Below are 11750 nucleotides of genomic sequence, written 5' to 3'. Positions count from 1 at the left end.
GAGCAGGGGCAGCGGCGGCGGCAGCAACCTGTTGAGCCAGAGAGAAACTTGGCTGGTAAACAAACCTGGCTTCCAAGTACACTCCCAGGTTTTTAACCCTTCGCTGGCAAGCACCGCGGGGCGTGTTGGCCGAAGCGCAGCACGGCGAATGTTGTTCGAAGGGAGGAGATTCGAACTCGCTGCCAAAGCGCTGGTTTTGGTTTGAGGCAGGGGACACCGCCTGGCGGATACACGCGGCAGCAGGCCCATTCCGGAAGTAAGGCCCACGGAAAGGCGCACTCTTTTCCTTGAGAAGCACTCCGTTTGCAACCAATATTGACTTCCAGGTAAATGTCAGAGAATCATAGAATTGTAGAGTTGGAAGGGACCATCTAGTCCAGTGGTTCCCAACCTTTTTTAGCCATGCCCCACCTAAGTATCTCTAAAATCCTGATGCGCCCCCCACCCTGTTTGTTATTCAAAAAATGATCTCCTATTCACATGGAGGAAGCCTAAAAGGCCATTCACTGTTAATAACTCATTCTCAAATTGCCCCCCTTAAAAATCAAATTGCCCCCGCCCCACATTGGGAACCACAGATCTTGTCCAACCCACTGCAGTGCAAGAATCTTTCACCCAACCCAGGGCTTGAATTCACAACCCTGAGAGTTTCCTGTTGCACTGACTGAACTATCCATCCTTAAGAGCAAGCTGCATACAGTCATACCTCAGAAGATGAACAGAATCCATTCCAGAAGTTCGTTTGACTTCCAAAATGTTCAACTTCCAAAGCGCAGCTTCTGATTGGCTGCAGGAAACTCCTGCAGTGAATTGGAAGCTGCAGAAGCCCCTTCAGACATTTGGCTTCAGAAAGAACGTTCAAAACCCGGAACACTCCCAGGTGCCGAAACATTCCATTCCCAAGGCGTTCAGGAGCCGAGGTATCTTCTTGTGAATCATTTCATAAATATGTATTCCCCAAGTATACTCTTTATTTGAATGGTCTTGTATTTCTTAAGCAGCATTGGACTTTTTTGGTCCTGCCTTCTGGGAGTATTGGGGTTGCTTTCATGTGGCTTCCTTGTGCCATACATTTTGATATATTTGTCAAGAGCATGTAAGGTTGAAGGTGAACAGCCCACAGTGCAAGCTGTGCATCAGGCAGGCAGACAAAGGCAACATCCCCCTTCCCCCACCATTAACAAATCTCTCAGACAGCTTTCGGTAATCTCTCCATCTTTCGTACATTCCTAACCCATGTAGTCACCTTTTCAGCCTGGGCTATCCAGCCCATACTCCCTAACCTTTAAAAGGTTTTGGGTTCAGTGAGCCTAAGCCTTCCCCCAACCTGGGATTGGTGGGAATTGTAGTCCCAAACATCTGGAGTGAACCAGATTTTGGAAGACTTGCCATCTAATTTGTCTGTTTATTGGCCATGTTTGCATGTCAAGCTAAATCCACATTTTACCAAGAAGGCAACAAGCCTAATCTTTCCCTCTGCTTCTCGCAACCAGTACTGATGCACTCCTTATAGAAGAAATTGGGAACGATCTTTCCCTTTCTAATTCCCTTCACTGCAACTTAGCATGTTGTCTGAACTGTAAACTGTGCTTGATGTTATCTGGTTTGTTTAAACAAGCCAGCTTCATAACCCATGGTTTCAAATTGGATTGTTTCAAACAAACCATAGTTAACATTAACCAGGGTTTGTCAGTCCAGATAACATGACAAGCCGTGTTAAAGGAAGTGAAAGATTTTAAAGTCCTCATGGGCTTGTCAACAGCTCCAGATCACTCTGAACCATCCAACCCAATCTGCAGAGATATATGGTTCAATTTGACCGATGCCCAAATCCCTCTGAAGAGGCCTGATTTGGCCTGGGACTTGGCAGAATCCAGTTCACAACCCTACTGGCTACATTCTACTAATTCAATTTTTTATTACTTCATTCTCCTGCACCTGTAGGTTAGACCTCGGCATCTTCCAGATGTGGCTATAATCCCAAAGGAGCCTAGGGAGGTTTGTCTGCTGCGGAATTTTATCAAGTGGAACCTGCAGCAAAATGTTGCCTTGTATCCTCGCCACCCACTGATGCCATGGGGGACTTCTTTCCAAGGCTCCTCCAGCCACCAGGGAGTGTGTTCAATCTCCATTCTGAACTTGATAAGGAAGTGAAAGAAGAATTGGGCTCCCCTGAGCCTGTCATTAGGTAAGGAAAAACAAGATACACAGCTGCCTGCCATGCATTTCAGTGTGTGTCAAGTTTGGCCCTCGAGCTCTTTGCGTGCATGAAAAGCATTAACTTTCCTGTAACTGGTTTTTGATAAGCATGCTGGAGTGACACTTATTCAATTCACTATTCTAAATCAGATGCTTTTAAATTTGGTTTTGAAAACACACTTGGCTTGCGATCTTGGAGCGTTTTTATCTTTACCTCTTAACACAAATGATGGCTTTGTGGCTTTAAAAATAAAACTGACCCAACTTGTTTATTGTGCAGTGGGTGGGTGCACAATCTCACTTCTGATCAGATTGCAGTGGGGGAGTGAAGAGATAATACTCCTGTCTCTGTCTCCTTATGGACTGGGTTCCCCAGTATTTGTAATTACTGTGTTTAAGGAATAGCAAGATACATAGCTGCATCTAATTTGTCCCTCAGGAAACCATGAATAAAGAAATGGACCTGAACATATAATAATAATGACAAGGGGCTCTCGCACATCAGGTGCCTAAATATCTTTGTCTTAAACTCTCTGCAATGCAAGAATCACAGCTAAAGAGTCTTGGATTGGCCATCCAACCTGTCTTTTAAACATCTAATGAAGGACAGTCCACAACCTCCCCAGTTAGTCTGTTCCACGATTGAACAGCTCTCACCATCAGCAAGTTCTTCCTTGTGTTTAGTTGGAATCTTTTGTCTTGTACTTTGAAAGCATTGGTTTGGGTTCTACTCTCTAGAGCAGCAGAAAACAAGCTTGCTCCATCTTCCATATGACAGCCCTTTAAATATTTAAGGATGATCATCGTTGAGCAGTATCAGGCTCAGGACAGAACCCTTCAGTACCCCACTTGCCACTTTTTTCCAGGATGGTGAGGAACCAAGCCTCATGAGGAACAGTTGAGGGAGTTGGGTATGTTTAGCCTGGAAAAGAGGAAACTGAGAGGAGATGTGGTAACCATTTTCAAATATCTCAAGGGAAGATGGAGCAAGCTTGTTTTCTCCTGCTCTGGAGAGTAGGACTAAACATCAGGAAGAACTTTCTGACAGCAAGAGCTGTTTGACAGTGGAACGGACTTCCTCAGAGGTTTTTAAGCAGAGGTTGGATGGTCATCTGTCATGCATGATCTAGTTGAGAATTATGCATTTTAGGGCATTGTCCCAGATGACCTTTGTGGTCCCTTCCGTCTCTACATTTCTGTGATTCTAACCACTGGTGAATAATTTCATTTACCAAATTGTTTAAAAGTGGATAATTAACTAAACTATTTTAATCCATTTCCAGCCTTGATTGCTTCATATGTGCATCTCATTGGATTTGGTTGCAAGTAGAAGAACCTCTTACTGAATTTATTTATACTGCCCTCTGCTGGAAAATGCTCTGACTATTAAACACCCTTTTTGTGTTGTCTGTAAGCCAAGCCATCGTATATGTGACACAGCACTGGGCAGGTGTTTCTTCTGATTTGCTCATCCCACTCATACATGGCATGCACAGGTGAGGATTCACTGAGAGTAAAAGTGGATGGAACTCTCCATGCTCACGTTGCCTCCTTTTCAGTCAATCCACCGGTCCTATCATTTCACACCCACACACCCAAAGATGCATGACTTACATTCAGAGCCAGAAACTAAGATATAGTTAGGCACAGGAAGGCCAAGGGGGCTTAATACCCATCTCCCAAGTTTTTCCTTTTACTGTTGAAGTAAAGCACACCCTATTCTGAATTTTTATATGAAAAGGGCAGATACACGAATGACAGCCTTGTTGTCATGTCTGATTTGGCTACATGATACTCCTTTTTCAAGTGAATCACAATGAGACCTTTGGGATGGACTCTGCTTGCAAAGCTCTCCCATACACCCTTCATGAATCAGTGTTATTAAATGGGTGTAACTTGTTCAGGTGAAGAAATCTGTCAATAATGTCAGTGAGTCAGCCCTTTGGCTGTTGGTTAAATGGTTACAGCCAGATGCAAGCCAGCGTTGAATATGATGCTGCTCTTAACAAGTAGTCCAACCCTTAAGCAAAATTAGATCCACCCTTAGTAAGTGATTTTAAATCTCTGGCATAAGACTATGCAAACCTTTTCTGATAAGAACCGAAGTCATTCAAACTAAACTAAGCTGCTTTCAATTTTAGAAACAGACACCACAGTTATTGAACTGAACCACTTCAGACTGCAGTTGAGAGATCACATGTCTGATCACTCTGTCGTGTAATAAATAAATCAACAACACCCTTGCAGGTAGAAAAGTAGCTGGGCTGGAACTCCTCCCCTTGGCATGCTATATTTCTGTGTGCAGTGAAGTTATTTCTGTTTTAAGTGTTGTTGTTTAAACTGGGGAAAACAATCAAAGAAGCAATTTTCCAGTTTCAGTTTCAAGTGGTACAATCCTTGGAAGGCTATACCTATGTCATTCCAATGTGTAGATGTTTCTGAGAATAAACCCTGAAAGGCCTTTTGAAGAAGATGACCCTTTTTCTTCCATTGTTGTGTAATCATAATAAATTTACTACTTACATTAGACAAAAATCACCAGAGCAGACCTGTTGAAATTACTGGACCTAACTTAGTCATGTTCATCAATTTCAATAGCCTTACTCTGAATAAAACTTAGCTAGACACTCCCTTCTCTTTTCACTGCTGCTTCAGTTTTGTTTTGTTGTTAAGGATTCTTTTTAATCCCGAGCGATTAGGATTTTAATTGTAAGCTGTTTTACGTTCAGAAGCTGACAGCCTAATTTCCAGCTGCAGTTTTGTACACACTTATCTAGGATTAAATCTCTCTGAACTCAATGGGACTTACAGCTCAGTAGACACATGAATATGATTGTGCTGCATGATTCCTTTCTGCTTTTAGCACAGCATACTAATGCCATCCCTTCCATGTTCAGACATAAGTCCAATTAAGTTCAGTAGGAACATAGGAAGCTGCTTCATACTGAACCAGACCATTGGTCCCATATAGCTCTGTATTTTTTCACACTCTCTGGCAATGGCTCTCCAGGGTTTCAGGCAGGGAACGTTCTCAGCTGTACCTGGAGATGCCAGGGATTGAAACTGGGACCTTCTGCAAGCAAAGCAGATGCTCTGCCACTGAGCTGCAGCCCATCCTCAACTCATACATGATTTCCAACCCAGTAGGATGCTTAAAACAAATTTTAGCAATTTGCCCTCGAAGGGATCTCAAGGGTCATCTAGTCCAACCCCCTGCGATTGCGCGAATCTCAACTAAAGCATCCATGACAGATGGCCATCCAACCTCGGCTTATAAGGAGAGCCCATAACTTATGGAGGGAGTCTGTTCCACTGTTGAACAGCTCTTACTGTCAGAAAGTTCTTCTACTGTGAGTCCGCATTGATTAGGAACAAATACCAAACACATCTTTGCCACTAGAGGGCAGAAGATGCAATGTTAAGGAATTCTAGGAACAAAATCCAGCTATTGGGAATTCACACCTTGGTGGCTGTGGGCTCCACAGTCTTTTTTCTGAAGCCATTATTTAAATTATTTTTCTATAGTAAATAACAACAACAATGTTCTGAAGTCACTTACCAGATCAGGAAGTTTATCCTTTCCCAGCTCATAGCTTCTCAAAGAGGCCTTCCTTGTACTTTAAGTACCTGCATTTAGCATATAAGCACTTCTGATAATAAACTCTTTTAAATATATCATATGTTTGAGAGGATGTATCTATTTCCCATGATAATCATTTCGTTAAACATAGTTCTAAGACGCGGGGGGGGGGGGAGGCATTATGTATTGAGAGTCACTTATCCAAATAACCTGGGTTAGAACTGTTTAAACTGTTTCGGCAATCTGAAGTTTACCAGGCTGCCCTGGTACACAGACACTGATCAAGCAACAGCAGAAGCAGCCCACCAGGCAGGGCTGAGTTGCTGAGTCAGCTTCCTAGCAGGTGGGTCACTGTTGCTTACTGGGAAGGGAAGGGTGAGGAGGTATGAAGCCAATCTAGTGTAGCAAAGGACAGTCCTCTATTTGAAGGGCTGCTCGGTTCAAACTCAGTTTAAAGGCACAAAGAACTCATAGAATCGTAGAGTTGGAAGGGACCACGAGGGTCATCTAGTCCAACCCCCTGCAATGCAGAAATCTTTTTGCTCAATGTGGGGCTCAAACCCACAACCCAACTCATAAGAAGAGTGAGCAGGGGCCTTGCACTTAGCATCTTGACAGCAAACTGGGCACACTCACAAAGGTCACTTGGTCGCAGGTGCCCCCCTGTGGAGAGCTGTATTGCATTTCCATTTAAATTGTCTATTAAACTATTTCTCCATTTGAACTGATGCAGATAAAATTAGCAAATGCAAATATAATGGAAATCTCTGTCCTTTTAAAAGTTATTTTGATGCTCCATTTTTTTTGGTGATGATGTGGAAGTGATCACCCTACCCAACACAGTGCTAAATACCCTTAAGATCATTTCATTACTTTCATATATGATGTGAATGGCAGACTAAAATATACATTGAAACCTCTGACTTACTGAAATGACTGTTTTTATGTTGGAGAAAGCTCCTAGAGCTATAAATGGCCTTTTAAGGTAGCAAAATGCAAGAGCAAATTTATAATCAATGGCTATATGCAACGCTCTTATCTGACCATGTGAACCAAAATCATGTTTGACCAAAGGTACCTTTGTTGGGATGTGAGCCTTTGGCCCAGGAGCTCAATTTCCCACCAGCCCCAGCCAGCATGGCCAATAGATAAGGATTATAGGAGATGTAGTAGTACAACAAATGCCTAGAAGGCCACAGCTTCCTCATCTCTATATGAAGCATGAAAAGCCTAAATCCCACCCTCCCCCCAAAAGAAAGCCATTCCTTAAAGACACAAGCCTGTGCTTTCATTTGCAGGATCTGTGGATGCCATGCCAGCACGGGATTTGAAAAATACCTGGTCCGTGGTGGAAGCAGCGTTGGATTTGTATGTGTTTGCAGCGTTGTGTCGTCAAGTGGCAAAGAAGGAGGTGGTGAGGAGGAAGTTTTTTCAGCATCACCATCATCATCATTATTATGCATTTTTAATTATTAGTTTTAATCAAATAGATTAAGTGAAAAAGAGAGAGAAACCCCTTTGCTTTCAAAACACTTTGTTTATTCAACAAAATACGTGACTCTAGCCTAGACAACAATAACCAGCATTTTTTATAAAAAAAAAAACCATTGATCAGCATCCCCAAGGCGGTATCATCCCCTAGCTGTAAAAGATATTTGTAAAGCCCTAATTCCGATATCTTCGACGACTTCGCTCCAGGCAGCTACGCGTCTCCTTTACGCGGGACTGAGCTCACTCACTTGCCCCCACGCAGCTCGGATAGGGGTTTTGCAGCCCGGCGGATAAAGCTTCCTTTTGCTTTTCCGCAGGCCCGATTTCCCAGGAAAAGGGAAGGAAGCGCAGCCCTTCGCACTCGAAATCCATTCTCGATGCAGCCCCGCATTTCCAAAATCTGTGTTTCCCCCTCTTTTTCCTATCTCGTGCTCCCGTTTCCCCCATGGCCTGGCGAGGGAGTGGTGGCCTCTGTTGTTGTTGTTGTCCCAGCTTCCTCCGGGCGAATCTGATCCGCCCCGCCCCGCCCCGCCTGATAGCCAGCACCGGCGACGGAGCCCCTCCTTCCTTCCCTCCCTCCGCTTGGCGAAGCCGAGCCCGCCCAGCCGAAGCCTCCGCCGCCACCGCAGGAACCTGCTGCTGGAGGCGGAGGCAGGATGACGTGTCGCCGCCGTGGAGCTTCGCCTGATTCACCGACAGCGGCAGGCGGAGGTGGGATGCTGCGCGCTGCTCGCCCCGCTTAGAGGGCGCTGAGCGAGGAGGACCCGCGCCGCCCTTTAGCTCTGCCTGCCGCCGGCGCCTCCCGCCCCCGGTGCTGCTGCTGGTCGAGGATCCCCGGAGGATCCAAGAGGCAAGATGGAAGGAATCCTGAAGAAGCTGCAGAAGGAAGCCTCGGGGAACAAATACAAGGCGATCAAGGAGAGCTGCACCTGCGCCAGCGGTAAGGAAGTGGGCGAGAGAGAGAGAGAGAGAGGGACTCTCCTCTTCCCCGGCGCCCGAGGGCAGCCTTCCCTAGTTCCCAAGCATTGCTGGGTGGGCGCTTCGGATACCTGATCCGAGAGATATGACTCTGATGCCTAATCCCGTTAGCAGAGAAGGCATCAAAGCACCGCGCCGGTTTGCTTGTGTTGTTGGCTGCACGGGAGGGGGTGGTGTTTGTGATTGCTTTCAGATGACCAGTCCGGTTCTAATCCTGCATCCATCCCACTGGCCTTCGATCTGTTGGCCTTCAGACGGAGATCCCTGCAGGGCAACTGAGCCCAGGTGTTTGCCAGAGCTTCTGCTAGGATGTAGTGGGGTTTTTTGGCAGCTTCCCCCCACCCCAGTACATCTTTTCTGCTATAGACTATTCTAGTTGTGTGATTTCAGCGGATCTTCCAAACCTATTGCAATAATTCCCCTTTGCTTTAACGCGCTTGTCAGTCGGCACATCAAAACACAAGCTTTCAATTCCTGGACGGTTTTTTTTTATAATCCTCAGCCCCAACTAAGCTGTGTTTAAAACAAACAAACCCTAAAACCACAAAAATGGGCTCTGGAATTGACTTCGGGTTGTGCTCTTTTATTGCAGAAAGCTGAACTGAGCCAGGTTAGCTGATTACAAAATGGGCATAACCCTAGATAATGGCTTTTTTTGTATTTTAAGGAAGTGTAATGACATAATGAGGGCAGCTAAATGAAGATTCAGATCTGCTGCGTAGAAAGACTTAATTGCTTCTCTCCATTGACTGCCTAACCAATTGCCATTTTTCAAACCAACCAACCAGATTTATTTCATCCACTTCACCAGGTTCTGTAGAAGGAGCCATATCCAGGGTTATAGCATGAGTTAAAAGGAAATTTTAGTTCCTGCTCACCTTTTTATTAGCAGCAGGTGCTTTCTTCAAATATGAATTGGCAGTCTAATGCCATTTAAATGTGCCAATTGCCCTGTGGCTATTTTCCTGTGTATTATGGGTTGATCTGGTTAATATTTTCACAGTGAATTTTTGGTAATATTCCATATATATATATATATATATATATATATATATATATATATTCCTCTCCATCTATGTATTCAGTATGATTTACACATGGGTTACTCTAAAATAGATGTCCTTCCACAAATTTGTACCAAAGACAGTGGTGGTGTTTTTATGTTCTGGAGTTAGCAGAAGAGAAAACAGCTTTAGTGGTCTGTAAGTTTGTGAAGAGCATGGCCTTTTGGCTGGGGGCAAGGGAAGCCAGGGAAACTTCTCATTTTCACCAGGAGTGTATAATGCCTGCTGAAGTCAATGGGAATTTTAAAAATGCTTAACTTTGGCTAGGTCATGCCATAAACAATTGTGATGTTGTACTGCTTCAGGCAGTACAACATCACAATTGTTTATGTCAGGATGGGACGCAGGTGGCGCTGTGGGTTAAAGCCTCAGCGCCTAGGACTTGCCGATCAAAAGGTCGGCGGTTCGAATCCCTGCGGCGGGGTGCGCTCCCGTTGCTCGGTCCCAGCGCCTGCCAACCTAGCAGTTCGAAAGCACCCCTAAGTGCAAGTAGATAAATAGGGACCGCTTACCAGCGGGAAGGTAAACGGCGTTTCCGTGTGCGGCTCTGGCTCGCCAGATGCAGCTTTGTCACACTGGCCACGTGACCCGGAAGTGTCTCCGGACAGCGCTGGCCCCTGGCCTCTTAAGTGAGATGGGCGCACAACCCCAGAGTCTGTCAAGACTGGCCCGTACGGGCAGGGGTACCTTTACCTTTTTACTGCTTCAGGAGTTGGCTTTCTTAATTTTACATGCTTGCTTAGAGAATGAGTGCAGTTACTTCAGTTACTTAAGAAGCTATGCAAAGGTGCACTTCAGGCAGGTGAGAAGACGACTCTTACCTTTAATGTAAGGGACACATGTACTGGGAAGAAATGGTGCCCTTGCATTGTAATGATGCCCATAAAATGTGTTGCTTAGGAAAAAGTGTTTTCTCACATCTCTCCCGTGGAGTGGCAATGAAGCAGCTCACCTGTGGGCAAACCTGCAGGTGTTTAAATGTATCTGCAACAACAACAACAACCCTTTAAGCAGATTTTTAATTATTGTTTAAAATGCATGGTTTCTGTTAAATTTGTTGGATATTGTGCATGATTTGTATGGATAGTTGTTTGCTATTCAAGATGGTTTGAAAAGGAAGAAATACAGTTTCGGAAGAGCCGGATAGATATGATAAGTAATAATGCAATAAGAAAGCTTAACTAAAGGAGAAAACTATAATGATGAGCACAGAAGCATCACAAATAAGGTGCAGTAGTTTCCATGTCCTTGTGTGTGGGCCACAAGCTGAGTTGTTTGTTGAAAATTATACTTTTAGATAAGGCCTCATCTGGACTGAAATTTTTGTGATCTGAATTGCAACTAATCGACTAATGCCTCCAAAAGCAATATGTACGTCTGCATAAAAAATACAGTCATGCTTGTGAATATTCACAGGCACTTCATAGACTAGGAGTTGGAAGCTTCATTGCCAAGACAACTGCCTCAAACTTCCTTTGCACATTACATTGTTAATTTGCGCTTGTAACAAAATCTAGTAAAGGAAGCAATTTTTAGATGCATTGAACTTAGGTTGTATCAGTGGCAGCCAGCACCTTGAATAGTGTTTATGAGGCTGTAAGAAGCCAGGGTAGATGTTAGAGCACCATGCTGACAGTGAGCCCCCACCTCTTTAAAGAGAAAGCTTTGCAAAATGCAACAATCTGTCTGAGGCTCCTAAACAGTCCTCAAGGGCAGCCCCATGTGTTTAAGCTGGGTGTCCCCCCCACCTTGTGCTTCCTAAGTATTGTTTGCTTCCCATGCTGCCACTTATTTGTATTTTCCCCTAGAAAAAGCAAGTTATAATTATTTAAAAGAAAAATTGTGTATAAAAGACATACCGTACATGCTGATCTGCCTTTCACACACATTTTGCCAGTTTCAGTGGGAAACAAGCAATCGGCTTTGGGCCATGAGGAGCGTACCAAGGCAGTGGAAAGAAAAGTAGACTAATTCAAAAGGACATGTGAGCTAAGCCTACACATAGTAACTCTGTGTGATATCGAGTGTGCCGTTCTACTTGCAAAATGGCTTTGATGCCACAGAGGCACCTGCTAATACTGATGTGGGAAATCTTTGGCCCTCCAGATATTGCTGAAATGCCACTCCTATTATTCCCTGACCACTGGCCGTATTTGCTGGAGAGTTGTAGTTCAGCAACATCTGGGAGGCCAAATGTTCCCCACACCTGTAGGGGAGCAGATTTTCCCCAACTTCCCCCTTCCTTTGAAGCCTGCTGCACCACCATCTTGCCCTTCTGTATAGTCTCCCAGTCCTCTGGAACTGAATTTTGAGGCTGCAATGGGGAGAGAGAAATTGCTGGAAATTGTCTTCCTGATCCCTTACATTAGTGGATTCCTCCACTGCATTAAAGCCATCCTGCAAGTGGAATAGTAACACTGGATTTCATCCTGTAAAGC

General features: G+C 44.6%; 1 protein-coding gene across 2 annotated transcripts in view; it reads left to right on the top strand.

Annotated features, from left to right (window-relative positions):
* The first annotated feature begins 7329 nt into the window (after window positions 1-7329).
* ARFGEF3 (ARFGEF family member 3) overlaps window positions 7330-11750 on the top strand; it is a 74382-nt gene continuing 69961 nt past the window's right edge. For both annotated transcript variants that reach the window (XM_081907023.1, XM_081907022.1), the window contains exon 1: window positions 7330-8210. In XM_081907023.1, the coding sequence (XP_081763149.1) occupies window positions 8126-8210 (85 nt within the window). In that variant the 5' untranslated portion in view covers window positions 7330-8125. The remainder of the gene's footprint in view (window positions 8211-11750) is intronic.

The sequence above is a fragment of the Podarcis melisellensis genome, assembly GCF_964234715.1.
Source record: "Podarcis melisellensis genome assembly, chromosome: 3".
Taxonomy (NCBI): Eukaryota; Metazoa; Chordata; class Lepidosauria; order Squamata; family Lacertidae; genus Podarcis; species Podarcis melisellensis.
Note: the sequence above shows the minus strand (reverse complement) of the source record. Positions and strands in the feature narration are given on the sequence as shown.